At 39.4% G+C, this 16,251-nt stretch overlaps 1 protein-coding gene across 1 annotated transcript; it reads right to left on the bottom strand.

Annotated features, from left to right (window-relative positions):
• On the bottom strand, window positions 1-15,208 carry naalad2 (N-acetylated alpha-linked acidic dipeptidase 2). Its single transcript, XM_079609999.1, has 18 exons — window positions 15,061-15,208; window positions 13,255-13,441; window positions 12,156-12,257; window positions 11,478-11,603; window positions 11,119-11,305; window positions 10,305-10,398; window positions 8,364-8,459; window positions 6,119-6,204; window positions 5,896-6,015; window positions 5,696-5,778; window positions 5,030-5,093; window positions 4,435-4,502; window positions 4,168-4,256; window positions 3,964-4,054; window positions 3,585-3,849; window positions 760-841; window positions 517-609; window positions 1-200 (listed from the first exon to the last, which is right to left on the bottom strand). Exons 1-18 carry the CDS (start codon window positions 15,090-15,092, stop codon window positions 8-10), a joined length of 2,058 nt encoding a protein of 685 aa, XP_079466125.1. The 5' UTR covers window positions 15,093-15,208; the 3' UTR covers window positions 1-7.
• Between the last annotated feature and the right edge of the window lie 1,043 nt (window positions 15,209-16,251).

The following is a 16,251-nucleotide window of genomic DNA, read 5'->3' as shown; positions in this document are numbered from 1 at the left end:
AGTCTGTCTATCCGACGACCGGCTTCAGCGTCCCGGCGGCTGCGTTGACGGTGAAGGCAGAGATGCTGATTTGGCGTTCAACCTCATCCCAGGCCTTCTCTGGGTTCGCTGCGTTCTCAATGTCGAACAAAGCGTCATAAATCCCTGGGAAAGACTCGCCTGCGTATTTATTGTGACTGCTGGGTGCAAAAATGACATGCCTGGAAGAAACGAAAGAGAAAAAGACAAACATGTTGTTCGTGCATGTACCAAAAAACATCTAATCAGACACAGGTAATACATAAACTGATCCACAACACACTGTTGAGTGGTTATTACCTTCTTAATGGAAGTACAGGTTATGCTAAATTTGGCATTTTACAGTGCATTGTGGGTAGGAGCGAACTATACCAAGAAAAAGCCGTTCTTTAGAGCTCTAAAACGTGTGATTGTTTCTGTTTTTAGACTTAAACCACTAATCCCAAGTGTTGAACTTGAGTTATGAACTTCACAATGTAATGATAGATTGTGTTTTACCTGTAAAATGGTCTTCCAGGCAAACCCAACGGATCAATGAAAGCTCTCTCTAAATACATCAGCTGATCATTTACCATCCGCACATCCAGGGCACTAAGAGACAGATAAAGATAAGGTAACGGGTGTAATGTGTCACACAGGAACACGTCATCATATAACAGGCCACGAGACTCTATGATACAATGAGTAAACTCAAATCTAGCATTTTAGTGCTGAAGACTGTTCAGGTTTTGTCATTCGTACTTAGAAGTGTCGAGCTGATCAAGACGCTGATGAAAGTCTCGCGCTGCGACTGTGAAGTTCTCAACCGCTGAGAAGAGAGAGTCTAGAAACATGATAAAGAAAGAGGTTGACTGTCAGGAAGCAAGATAATTCAAGAGTTTTGCATTTGAAATGGAAATAATTGCATGTGGAGAGATGGGACGCATCCAAATTCTTATACTCATATCTATGGCACACTTTCTTTTTTACATGCTACACTCTTGGTGTTTTTGCAGCGATGGCACAGAAGAACCAGTTTTGGTTATTCAAAGAAACTTTCAGTGATCAGTTCTTAAAGGGTCTATTATGTCCTTTTTCAAAGTCTTGGTTTTGTTTTTGGCTCTACTAGAACAGTAGCCTGGGAAAACCCAGACCACTTCCGGCAAATTTAGATTTGCTCTGCAAGTGGGTCTGGCAAAGAGTCCATTGAAACCCATTTCCAATCCGTCGAAATCGCGACACCAATCAGAAACGTTGGGACGGGCTTTACACGATGACGATAGAGCAGCGACGGTGACGCAGATTTTGTACATTACAAAGATGGATGCCGCCGTGGAATATCACTCGTTCGAATCAGCTATCGCGTCTGTTTCAAGCGAATTAAAATTGTCATTTACAAAAACGGCAAAAGTCGTCAAAGCCATTGCTACATCTTCCTGAAAAACACAAACAGAGAATTGCTGAGAGTCTCAGATGTTTCTCCGTCGCTCTGATTGGTTTTAGATCTATCCAATTGCGCCCAGAGCCATTTGAGTGATGTCCGTTGGTGACGCCCCTGTGGAAATGAATTGTCTTCATGGAGCTTTGCCAGACCCTAACTCAGTTACAACTGAGAGTGCGCTGGGTTTTCCCAGGCTACTAGAACAGGTTTTCATGCTTTAATGTTAAAAAAAACACATATTATTTTCCCTCATATTCTCCATTGTTGTGGCTCCTTTCTTCCCAGTCTGTCAGTAATGCTCCGTTTAGTTCCTGTCTCTATGAAGCCCCTCCTTCTGAAAGCACACTGTGCTCTGATTGGTCAGCTGGATCAGTGTGTTGTGATTGGTCAAGCGCTTCGAGTGTGTTTGGGAAATGTATCCCCCTTACCATAATCATCAGTTTCAACACACTACTACCTAATTCAATCAGGCCCCACCCCTTTATTATGCGCATGTATAATAATTTAAATGAGGAATATTGTGACGTGAAGAAACTCAAGACTACAATGGAGGCGTTTCAGGGAGTTCAGAAACACTGACACTGATATAGAGAATAACTGGAGGGACTTTGTAATGTTGCAGAGATTTTTCAGGCTCAAACAGGAACATTACACTAAAGAAAGATGAACATGGGGGAAAAAAAGCATAATAGGTCTTCTTTAAATAAAGTGTTTTCAATCATCTGAAGAAACATTTTCCACTATAAAGAATATTTTGTGTAATAGAAAGATTACATGGATGTTAAAGGTGCTTCTTGGAACTCAATGTCAATAAAGAGCCTTTATTTTTCAGAAGCCGTGTTTCTACAGCAAGAACTTTCCCCAGGAACTAGAGAATAAATAAATAAATAAAGAATAAAGTCCTGGGTAAATATTTCCCCCTCAGAAAGTGACAAGGTGACTTTCCCCCTGGCAAGGTGGTACTTTTTCAAAGTTCAGGAAACTTCAGGGGTGGGACTTGGGCGCTGAACATGCTGATTGGTTGACTCCACGCACCATTTTATTTCAACCACCATTTTAAAAAAAGGCTGTTGCGGTGCGTGCAGTAACAGTCGTTTGCTACTCGAATCAACAATGGAGTTTTAAAAATACGACGATGGATCGACGACGAGGTTCAGGCTTTATTAGTCTTAAATTCAGAGGATGAAATCCAGTGGGAACTGGAAAGTCGCGCGCAGTCCTACGTCACAGGACTCATTGCCTGATCTTCACGGTACTTCAGATCACGATGGAATCGCAGACAGCAACTAGCCTGGTCCTACCAGACACTCGTACACTTCAATTATATAGAGAGTCTGGCCTCTCCCCATTGACAAGCGTTAACTTCCTTGAAGGCGGGAACACTTGAAGTTTAAAACTATTGGATCTGCCCAGAGTCACTCTAGATCTGCCATAACCAATCGCTAACAACTATCGGCTTAGCAGTCCTACGTCACCGAACTAATTTGCCTGATCTTCACGGTACTTTTCATTTGTACAGAGAGTCTGGCCACTCCCCATTGACAAGCGTTAACTTCCTTGAAGGCGAGTACGTTTAAAACTATTGGATCTGCCCAGAGCCACTCTGGATCGCTAACAACTATCGGCTTAGCATCGCTAGCGTTCGCCTTAGCCAACTCATTCACCACTAACGGAGCGAGCTGGAAAATCAAACTTTTCCCAGACCCCGTGGGAAGGAGGCCCACAACATCATGGCCACCAACAAAACTCAGCAAAGATTGTTCTTGCTCCGGCTTTAACTTCTGGATATTCGGCAGCGTTGCCACAACGGACCGAATGGCTTCGCTCGCATCTTTCTCCGCCGCCATTACTGAACTACAACTCAAACTAGCGCACGACCTCAACGTCATCGTTCTCAGCCACTCCCTCTGTTCGCTGATTGGACAGGTAAAAATTGTCCGGAGAAAACCCACGAATATACCGCAAACCCAGGCGACGTACTGAAGGACAATTAAAATATAGCGGAAGTACATAGGAGGGCGGAGAAAGGCTAGCCGACAACATCTCTGGGGGAAAAAAGTTTGGGGAAATTTCGGTGGAAACGCGGCTGGAGTGCATGATTTGCACGTACTAATCTTGCATATTAAATGATGGATGGTGTGTGTACCGAATGAGATGCCGAACTGCTGCATGGCTTCAGGATGCTTCAGTGCTAGCTGGTGAATGGTGTTAGCGTATTTGCTGAGAGACGAGGCGTATTCTGTACAGTCCAGAGGTAAGACCAGAGAATCAGCCAAACTGAAGATCAGTCCGCCTCGAACACGGGCCACCGCCTCCAGCCTGCGGAAACTCGGGTCGTAGAAGCGCTCCACGATCTCATACGTCTCGTACACGCTGTGGTAAACCGGGTAACTGCTGTAGCGCTCGGTTTTCTGGGGGTAAAGGTGGTACAAAATTTAAATCCGACAAATTTATAGTCTATTTTGCGTAGATGTAAACTCTGACAGGACTTAAATAAACACAGTGTTGCGGACAAACACACTCACCCGGTTTTTGGTGTATCTCGCCCTTCCAGACGCAATCCCTAATCTGATGAAATACGCTTCAAAATCACTACCAGAGCCCAGTTTACTGATCCTGCAACACACACACACATTTGAGATGCACGTCATGAATCTGAAATCTCTCTAATCAATCAAATGGTCTTCTAGATGACTGATCATCATGTTCCCGAAGCTGCACGTCAGTACCATGGTGCATCTCTGTCTGTGGAGTTGTCTCGTTTGTGCCAGCTCTCGTACAGACTCATGCCCTCCTCTCCTTCCTCTGGACTCAAAACCTTCAGGAACATCACTTATTTACACGTTATCACTTATTTACATCACTTGCATTTATATAGTGAGAAATGTTGATAGTAAAACAGAACGACAGAACAATAAATAGATAGATAGTCAGAGAGAGAGAGAGAGAGAGAGAGATACATAGATCTTAATTAACTTTTCTAAACTGAATCTCACCTTCTTGGTGATGTCATAAACAAGAGTGTGTAGGGAGGGGGTGCAGTCGACCCTCAGTGTGTACATACCTGCACACACACACAAACACACACACGCACGCACACACACACACACACACACAGTTATGAGTGTATCTCTGATAGACAGACAGTAAATGCAGTGTTGATCTCATCTTGTTCAGGTGGGCTTGGTTTATTATGCATTGTGGGAACCGAATGTCCCCACAAGGATAGTAAAACCTGAGATCACCTCCATTGTGGGGACCAGCCAGCGGTCCCCATGAGGGGAATGGGTTAATAAACATACTAAATTATATATTTTTGAAAATGTAAAAATGCAGAATGTCTCCTGTGATGGGTAGGTTTAGGGATAGGGGCAGTGTAAGGGGATAGAATATACAGTTTGTACAGTATAAAAACCATTACGCCTATGGAATGTCCCCGAAAGCTTGTGTGTGTGTGTGTGTGTGTGTGTGTGTGTGTGTGTGTGTGTGTGTGTGTGTGTGTGTGTGTGTGTGTGTGTGTGTGTGTGTGTGTGTGTGTGTGTGTGTGTGTGTGTGTGTGTGTGTGTGTGTGTGTGTGCGCGTGAGACTAACCCTCGATAGCAGAGTCTGCGTTGATGTAGGCCACGGCTCGCTCCTGCAGGACTCGGGCTTTATCCTGCAAACACACAGAAGAGCGAGAACATGCAGCTTTCAGCAAACTGAGAGACAGGGAGAGTACATGCATGCAGTCATTCATTCATTCATTCATTCATTCATTCATTCATTCATTCATTCAATGATTCACTGATTCTTTTGTTTAATCAAGAGTTCATTTTTGCATTCTACTCTTCATTAATTTATTAATTTGTACATTCATTCAGTGGTTCATTCATCTTATCTGTCATTTGTTCATTCAATCAAGCATTCATTCATTTGTTCTGTAGTTCATTCATTCATTCATACATTTTTGTTCATTCATTCATTAATGCATGCATTTTTAGTTAAATGCATTTTTTGTTCATTCATTTGTGCAATGTTTTATATATATATATATATATATATATATATATATATATATATATATATATATATATATATATATATATATATATATATATATAAATATGAATGATTCATTTAGGCATTTTCTCATTGAATCAATCAAACATTCATTAATTCCATCATTAGTTACATGTTCTATGCATTCAATCAATCAAAATACTTTGACTCATGTATTCAGTCACTCATTTGTTCCTTCTTTCTTTCATTCACTCGTACCTCTGCCCATTCTGTGGATCCCAGCAGACCAAACTCTTCTGCATCCCAACTGGCAAAGATCAGCGTTCTCCTCGGCCTCCATCCTCAAACACACACACAAACACACGGTCATTACCAGAAGAAACTGAGAACAAAATAAGTGTCCTGTTTAAATGACATTAAACTAGACGGTGAGATGACACACACACACACACACACACCTCTTTTCATGAGTTTTCCAGCCGCTCTCACGTTCTCGTGCACGACAGCGGCTCCTGACACGGGATCAATCCCTCCGAAAACCCAAGCGTCGCGATGGCCGCCCAGAATCACGTACCGGTCTGAACACACACAGCCAAACTCAACTAGATAGAATAAAATAAAGCTACGCAAACTCTCACAGAGTAACTCAACTCCGAAAAATGCCAGATAATGTAAAGTCACCTGGCTCCACGGCTCCTCGGATCCAGCCAATCACGTTGTAGATACGGGTCACCTGATTGTTGGTGTGGATGTTCATACGTACTTTACTAAAATATCACAAAGACAAAACAATGATTTATTCAATAAAAATGCTAAATAAGCACAGTTGAGACAGATTCAGTATTTTACATCACACCGAATGCATTCCTGTAATGTTTCCCAGGTCAAGGCCTGTTAACACCAAAGACTATAAAGATAACGACTAGAGCTGCATGATAAATGTGACCCTGCACCACAAAACCAGTCACGAGGTGCACGGTATATCTGTGGCAATAGCCAACAATACATTGTAAGGGTCAAAATTATCCATTTTTCTTTCTTTTATGCAAAAAATCATGAGGATATTAAGTAAAGATCATGTTCCATGAAGATATTTTGTACATTTCCTACCGTAAATATATAAAACATGAATTTTTGTAAGTGAATGCAGAACAATCGTGAACATAAATGCACAACTTTAAAGGAGATTTTCTCAATGTTTTGATTTTTTTGCATCCTCAGATTCCAGATTATCTAATAGTTGTATCTCGGACAAATATTGTCCTATCATAACAAACTATACATCAATGGAAAGCTTATTTATTCAGCTTTTAGATGATGTATACATCTCAATTTCAAAAAATTGACCCATAAGACCATGGTTTTGTGGTCCAGGGTCACATATCGTTTAACATCGCACATCCTGCAGTGTGACTATCTGTGATGTCGATGTCAAGTGTAGGGATTGTAAAGAGCAGACATCACGGTTCGAAACGCACGCGACTCTCAGATTAATTGCCAAGTTTAACCATCGTGGATCTGGAATTCATCATTCGCACGTGTTTTAGGGCCTGCGAAACATTCAAGCGATTTTAAACCATTCTAGCGCTCGAAAATGTGAAAGAAAACTCAATTTGGAATTGTTTTCTGTATTCAAGTCATTTTATGAATTTTTCACATGGTTCATGCAGAAGCTCAAACGCAAGATTGAACCTCATTGGTTCTCTCACATCAAGTGATCATGCTTTTGAGCTTCTGTTTACCACAACTGATGTGTGAGTTGATGAATGTTTATATGAATAAAATACTAAATTCAATCTGTTGATCATATAAAGTTTCAGAGTCGCTTCAGAAAATTTGGACTAAACCGCTCAATTCATATGGATTAGTTTTACGATCTCTTTATGAACTTTTTGAAGCATCAATGTGGATCAGGGACAATTGAGGGACAGAAATCTCTCAAATTTCATAAAAAATACCTTCATTTGTGTTCTGAAGATGAACGAAAGTCTTACGGGTTTGAAATGACATGAGAGTGAGAAATGAATGACAGAATTGTAATTTTTTGGTGAACTATCCTTTTAAGGCCTTTAAACAAAGTAAAGTCAATGTGGATAAAAGCATCCGCGAAATGCATAAAATAGAAATGCATGCTTCATTATGCTATTTATAGCCTGTTGACTCTCTCTCTCTCTCTCTCTCTCTCTGTGTGTGTGTGTGTGTGTGTGTGTGTGTGTGTGAGAGAGAGAGAGAGAGAGAGAGAGATGGGCTCTCCAAACACAAGGCCATTGTGTAAACTGGCGGACCTCCAGAATTAATTACTGAAAAACAACAGAGCCACAGAAGTGTGTGTGTGAATCTTTCTGCGTGTGTGTGTGTGTTGTGAGAAGCAAACGTGTGGCCTCTGCCCCTGTATGAGATCGCTGAGCGCACAAACCTCTCTGTACTGCTGACATCATGCATTCAAACCAGTTAATGATTACCAGGAGTGTGTGAATATGTGTGTGTAAGCGGATTAAGACTGTGTAAAGTTTAAGTCCCACTTCAGGACAGCAGGATCAGAGGTTGTGGGGTTAAAAGTCTGGGATTTAATGGTTGAGGTTTTGACTTTGGTCTAGAATAGTGACTGTCTGAACATAATCACAGTTTACTTCTATAATTATAAAAAAAAAAAAAAAAAACTTTTTATGATGCAACCAAGTAATTCCCTACATTATTTTCATATTAAATTAAATCTTAAAGCAAGACACCACAGGTGAACTGATGTGAACTAATATATATCAGCACTGTCCATTAATCACTGTACATTAAGACTTGTATTGCACATTTCTGAAATGTTATCCATAAATATGGATATGGGCATTATGTAATTAAATATGCACAGAAATCTGAACACTGGTTCATATTAGAGTTTGATTGTGGATTTACAGGAAGGAAAGTCTCGTACTTCTGGTTAAATCCGTCCATGAATCCCGGTCCGAGTCGATACGAGATGTTAAGTGAACCCTTCCAGTTCTCCGGAGGAAGAGGCCCGCCCATATGCCTACAGGAAGTGACATCATATAATGACTCGGTTCAGGTGAGGTAAAGAAACACAAATGTAAATGATATTGCAAATGTAAATCAATGAAACAAATGTGATCAGCTTAGGATAAAAAAGAAAGAAAAACTGATTCCCCATTCAATTTGACTATTAAATAATAATAAGTATTATTATATGATTAAATATTATTATTATTATTCAAAATAATATTAATATTTAGATCATAAAAATGAAACAAATCAATAAAATATATTACTAAGGCAATAAAACTATTGTAGGGTAAAATAAAAATAAGTATTTTATATTATAATTATGTTATTAAAATATTGTATTATTAAATCAATGAAACAATAATGTGATCAGCTTTAAACCGTTAAAAAACAGTTTCCCCCATTCATTATGATTATTGTGATGGATTTTTTAAAAACTAATCATAATTCTAACACTTGAACAAAATGTACTCGTTACACACAAAAGTTTGTTTCGAAACCAGTGGAAACTTCTGAGATGCTGACTGGATAATATAAAAAATGTAACAGTCTCATGACATATTGAGTAATCAACTGAACTTCTAACCCTTTCCATTTCTTTCATGATTTGAGATCTAAGTTGTTTCTAGATAATGTGCTCAGCAGAAGTGAACACACCCATGCTAAAGTTGACTAAAAGAGGAATAAAAAAATCATCTTTTGGAAATTGATCTTAATGCCTTAATTAAAAAACTGAGGAAAACGATTGGGTGTCGACGGTAGACGCCCGAGGTAATTAGGAGTCGGGTGCGCAAGAAGAAAAATCTACCACACTATCAAATATCTATCATTCTTAAATATTATTATTATAATTATTAAAAAAGAAATATTATTTAAATTATGTTAAATGAAATGAATTGATAAAGAAATATATTACTATTAGAATGATACTATTGTACTCTAAAAAAAAATCATATTATAAATATCATACTATTCAATCAATAAAACAAGCATGTGATCAGCTTAGTACTATTGTACTGTTAAATGAAAAAGAGTATTTTAAATAATTAAAAAAAAAATGGTCCCACTTAATATTAAGTGGCTTAAAGTACTATGTACTTACATTGAAATTAACAATTTAATACAATGGACTTATTGTGTACATACATGTTTTTACATTGTACTTATATTTAAAAAATACCTGCATGTAATTACAGCGGTAATTAATTTATGTAATTACATTGTAATTACACTGTTGACCCTTCCCTTATACCTTAACCCACCCTTAAACTTAACCATACCAGCACACCTGTCCCTAACCGTACCCGTATCACACCACAATAGCAGCAAAAGTGTTTTACAATAAAACATGAACACAATAAGTACATTGTACTTATTTTTCGATGTAAGTACATAGTACTTAAAGCCACTTAAAGGGTTAGTTCACCCAAAAATGAAAATTCTGTCAGTAATTACTCACCCTCATGTTGTTCCAACCATGTAAGTCTTTCGTTCATCTTCGGATCACAAATTAATTATTTTTGATGAAATCTGAAGGCAGTCTCACTCCTCCATAGGCTTTCAGAGGGACCCAAACTCGCCGGCCCAGAATAGTTATTAAAACATCGTTACAATAGTCCAAAGTCATTATTTTTGTTGTTTTTCCTATGGAGGAGTGAGACTGCCTTCAGATTTAATCAAAAATATCTTAATTTGTGATCTGAAGATGAACGAAAGACTTACATGGTTGGAACAACATGAGGGTGAGTAATTCCTGACAGAATTTTCATTTTTGGGTGAACTAACCCTTTAATATAAAGTGGGACCAAAATATTTTTTTATGGCATCCGGTTGTTTTTATCAGTGGCCGACTCACTGGAGCAGATGAACTGCATCATGATATCCAATGGGATGCACTGGAATCCCGGGAAGCCCCACTGCGTCCTCCATGCTGGACCGGTGGGTGTATTCTACCAGACATTCAAAGTCACCGTGAAATCAGAATTCTTGTATCTTTATGGAATTCTGCAGTATTTATTATAAATGCATATAAATCCGTGCACATCATTATTATTTTTTGGGGTAACACTTTACAATAAGGTTAATTTATTAAACACTAGTTAATGTATTAACTAACCATGAGCAATTCATTTGTTACTGTTTTTGTTAATCTTTGTTAATGTTAGTTAATAAAAATACAGCTGTTCATTGTTAGTTCATCTTAGTTCACAGTGCATGAACTAATGTTAACAAGACTTTAATAAAGTATTAGTAAATGTTGAAATTAACATTAAAGATGAACAAATGCTGTATAAGTGCAGTTCATTATTAGTTAATGTTAACTAGTTAATAGTTTGTTAATGTTAACTAGTGAACCTTATTGTAAAGCGTTACCTTTTTTTAAATTCATGTGCCTCATAATCTTTAATCAAAACATCTTCCCCTCCCTCTCACAGCAACATCTCTTCTCTGATGATGTGTTTACTGGCGTGAGGGCGGGGTAACCTGTCAATCAAATGAGATCGACCAATAGCAAACCACAACCATCCAATCAATTTCCCACAGACAAAATCAAGCCCCGCCTACATTTGTTCTTGTTCGAGAAGCGGTTTCACTCGGATATACGTCACGATAGGGAAGAAAACTTGTGTGTCATGAGTCTGTAATGTCCTGGAGAGTCTCTTTCGCACCTTTGGCAGGGTATCCAGGTGTGAGAGGGTCTCCCGCCCCGTTCAGGTTCAGGACGTTCCCTCTCTGAGCGCCTCCTCCTGGCAGGTTCCAGCCTTCGGGATACGGCTCTACGCCCTCCGCACAGTAATCCGCCGGGTCCGAGAACAGCACGATCCCTTTAGCTCCCGCTAACATCGCATTCTTCACCTGCACACACACACACACACACACACGCATGCGCACACACACACACACACACACACGCATGCACACACACACAAACACACACACACGATTAGCTGTCCTCCCAAGCACACAGGGTTTTCTTTCTTATGTGAAGATTAAATAACTCGTTAAACATCACTCTTTTAAACGCTACCTTGTTCCCACGGAAGATTTTGCCGTATCTAGCGATGACGATTTTTCCCGTACAGTTTATTCCCAACTCTCTCTCCAGCTTAAAGAAATCCTCCGTCCGTCCGTAGTTAACATACACCAGCTCATCCTACAACACATCAGGTTACTGCTGGAGACGCGTGCGTACGTGTGTGTGTGTGTGTGTGTAAATTAATTTTACTTTCGTAAACTACCGTTGTTATTTTTTTTTTATGTTATGCTCACCAAGCCTGCATTTTTTTGCTCAGAAATACAGTAAAAACAGTAATATCGTGAAAAATTATTAAAAGTTACAATAACTGTTTTCTGTTTGAATATATTGTAAAATGTAATTTATTCCTGTGATCAAAGCTGTATTTTCAGCATCATTACTCCAGGCTTCAGTGTCACATGATCCTTCAAAAATCAGCATAATATGATGATTTGATGCTCAAGAAACATTTCCGATTAATATCAATCGTGAAAACAGACTTTTGAATAGCAGTATAAGTTTGGTAAGTTTTGAATTATGAAACATTATGAAAACAACGCTTTTATTTCATTTTGAATAAGATGCAATGATTAATCAAGCACAATAAGACCAGGATCATGAATTGAGACAATAAACAGGGTCAGTTTTGATTTCATGTTGATTTTAAATTTGTCTGTATGTGTGCATCACCTCTGGTTGACCTTTAGCAGAGAAAGCACTATAAGGAGGAACGATATCGGTGACATCTTCATAACCTTCAGGGATCGGCTCGGCCAGAGAGGTGTTAAAGATCTGAGAGAGAGAGAGAGAGAGAGAGAGAGAGAGAGAGAGAGAGAGAGAGAGAGAGAGAGGAGAGAGAGAGAGAGAGACAGAGAGAGAGAGAGAGAGAGAGAGAGAGAGAGAGAGAGAGAGAGAGAGAGAGAGAGAGAGAGAGAGAATTATGCACTGTAATCACTAATCTGAGTTGTTTTTAAAGCACATAAAGTGCATGGATGTCTTTCTAAAGAGCTAGAGAATATAAATGTCTTTCGTTGAAGAATTTTCTCCAATGACATCATCAGGCTTGTTTCGTTCTAAAAATTCAGTTTAAAAGAGAACTTTTTAAAAGATGGAATTTTAGACTAAATAGAACAGTTGGGTTCCAGAAAGTAAAAACTCAAATTTATTTTCTCCATAGGGGAATACATTTTGAATGTTAGATTACAAATCTTTCTAGACAGCCTCATTGTGAGCTACGAGGTTGTTAATCGATAGTATTTGCTTCTGTTGAAATCGTTAGCCCGCATTATTTCAGCTTAGTTTCAAAATAATCGTGTTTATGAGTGGAATTCGCAGTGAGAAACTACATTACCCATGATGCTGTACAAGAAAATTCCACCAATCAGAGTCGAAAAAGCAACAAGCCGAAATAGCTCTTTAGCTCCGCCCCCTCCCTTGAAGCAGCAAATGATGAAATCGAGTCGATCTCCCTACACTCAAGTGTGTAGTGTTGTGTGATTCACCTCGTAGCTGATTGGTTTGGTTCATGGCTTAAAATTAATGAATAAAAAAATACTTCTGAAAAAGTGGGCGGCACTTATGCACTCAATGTGCACTCACAGATGTGTCTGGTCTGAAGAAGTGCATGTGGGTGCAAGGAAACTTTGAGGAAAACATTGTGCAATTGTATAATTGTGCAACATCAGTTGCAATATCTAGGGAAGAGTGTCATGACTATCACTAATAACTTCAGATTCTCTCAAAAGAAGCCTTGTTAGTGTGTGTCTGGGTTCTGGTTGTCAGTATGAACCTCATTGCCCAGGTGGTCCACTATTGAGATGTAGTTGGGTCTTGTTTTATTCGGGTATGACAGCAACACGTCGTAGGGAACCAGCTCTACCGAGTCCAACCCAAACTCCTTCCACTCGGCTCCAATCTGCTCCGCCAGATCCAGATTCTGCTGCGTTCCTGCCAGGTGTGGAAGTCTGGTGAACTTCCTATGACAAACATGAGACACACATCATCTAGACTGGCGCATCTCCAAACGGGAAGGACAACTAGGCTAGCAGGCTGTGTGTGTGTCAAGGTACTTTTAATGTCTCCCGCACCAAAAACATCCATCATTCACATTACAACATTAATATTCATTCCACATCAAATATTCTTCCCTAAACTAAATAAAAACACTATTAAATAAAGGAACACTCCACTTTTTTTTTGGAAATAGGCTCATTTTCCAACTCCCCTAGAGTTAAACAGTTTTACCGGTTTCGAATCCATTCAGCCGATCTCCGGGTCTGGCGGTAGCACTTTTAGCTTAGCTTAGCATAGATCATTGAATCTGATTAGACCGTTAGCATCTCTCTCAAAAAAATTACCAAAGAGTTTCGATATTTTTCCTATTTAAAACTTGACTCTTCTGTAGTAACATCGTGTATTAAGACCGACAGAAAATAAAAAGTTGTGATTTTCTAGGCCGATATGACTAGGAACTATCCTCTCATTCCTGCGTGATAATCAAGGAACTGCTGTCGTACCAGCAGAAGCAATGATATTACGCAGCGCCTGAAAATAGTCCCCAGCTCAGTACTTCCAACGTGACCGGTGTGGTGAAGTGTTGAGTCCCCCCCAGTTATTGGGTCCCCCCTAAGGACCCAAGCAATCCGATTGGTTCAAAGCACGTTTAATGGGTAATCGCTTTAATGCCTGGTTACAAATCAGACAAAATCACATAATTAAAGAAGTCATTTGAGCTACGTTATAACGAGTCATTAATGTCCTTTAACTTATATGTTTCATATAATAGTATATAACCGAAGCTATATATTGTGAATTTAAACATTCCATTTTTAGTGTAGTGACAAATTATATATTATGTTTAACCACTAGACTAGAGTCATCAGAACCAGCGGCAAACGTCAGGAGGACTAGCCGAGGTAAGGCTGTTCCAGGCGGGTTACGTGAACGCGAGCGCCCGGTGATCGCCTCGATCTCACAACTCCGAAAACGTCAGATCAAAATTTTAAATTGGCGCTATCTTTATAAATAAACCACAGATTTGAGCTTGGATTTTTACTTGGGGTCCTTAGGGGGGACCCAATAACTGGGGGGACTCAACACTTCACCACACCGGCACTAAGTTTGTAATATCATTGCGCTGCTGGTACGGCAGCAGTTCCTTGATTATTACGCAGGAATGAGAGTATAGCTCCTAGTCATATTGGCCTAAACTTTTCATTTTCTCAAGTTATAAATAGGAAAAAATTTGAAACTCTTTGGTCATTTTTTTGAGAGAGATGCTAACGGTCTAATCAGATTCAATGATCTATGCTAAGCTAAGCTAAAAGTGCTACCGCCAGACCCGGAGATCGGCTGAATGGATTCGAAACCGGTAAAACTCAACTGTTTAACTCTAGTGGAGGTAGAAAATGAGCCTATTTCCAAAAAAAAATGGAGTGTTCCTTTAAATAAAGAATTATTATTCATAAATTACCTAAAAAGGATGCAATTCCTATATTTATAATACCTCTAATCCGCCAATATCACCACCTTACTGTATGTTTTAGATGCACTTAATATCATTCAATAATATCAGGACTAGTTTATTTGAAGGCACCTGAGATGGTGTTTAATATTCTCTGCTTGCATCTCCTCCAGAAAGTTGCGCAGGAAGCTTTTCGATGCGTGTCCATGATTGACAGTAGTAGGTCGACTAAACCAGCCTAAGATGATGAGAAACACACACCTGTTGTTACACCAAACCGGGTGTCACGAATCTGGTCCATGCACTCACAGCATGGACTCTTGCACTTCACTTCAATTCCCATCATTCATTGCATTGACAACACACAGCTGATTCCACTAATCACACTCACACCTGAGAACTATCTCACACTCCTTATAAGCCATGGACTTTCTCTCCCTGGTGCCGAGTATTGTATTGCGTTTAGCACTCCCCTAGTGTTAGCTTCTCTACAGAGCCCACCAGTTATCTCAGTCTTGCCTTGTCCTGTGTGTTTCATGATTCTTGCCCGTGTTTCCTGGATTTTCCCTCAGCCTAGCCCTTTGGATTCGGTTTGCACCTTGTTTTGGATTATTGCTGTTTACCTGGATTATCTCTCTTTGCCTTGCCCCTGTTGGATATTGTTCGCTGATCGTCTACCTATGCTTGCCCTAAGGATTACTCTGTGTCATGCCTCTGCCATACCTGTTTGCTGTTGATTGACCTTGCCTGTATGACTACCACGTTTTGGAATAAAGCCTTGCCTATGGATCCACACGTCTCTCGTCTTGTTCGCCCCGTTACACCGGGTCTGAGAAATATGAGCAATTCTAATGTGCGTAAGATGAAGGTGTCTGTTCAAAATTAAACAACAAAAACACTCACTCTTACAAATAAAGGTTCCTAAAGGTTTTTTTCCCACAGAAATGCCAAAGAAGACCCAGTTTGAGTTCCTCAAAGAACCCTTCAGTGAACAGTTTCTCAAACAAACAAGTGTAAGGAACATTTTAAGAATCTAAAGAATGTTTTGAACAATGGAAAGGTTCCATTAATGTTGAAGATTCTTCATGGAACCACCAATTCCAATAAAGAACCTGTATTTTTAAGAGTGTAACGTATCATTGAAAGCAACAATAAACAAACATCCGTTTGTCGAATGGATTTTCATGACTTTTTTTCCATGCAGATTTGGTTTAGCATGTTTATGAACATCTATCCATAAACATCATCTATCACAGAGAGCAATTTTTTTTAAGCAATATTTACAGAATAACATAAAAATGCATTCAGAAAATAAATATAGGC

This window comes from Phoxinus phoxinus (assembly GCF_949152265.1).
Source record: "Phoxinus phoxinus genome assembly, chromosome: 4".
NCBI lineage: Eukaryota > Metazoa > Chordata > Actinopteri > Cypriniformes > Leuciscidae > Phoxinus > Phoxinus phoxinus.
This window is presented reverse-complemented; position numbering and strand designations above follow the sequence as displayed.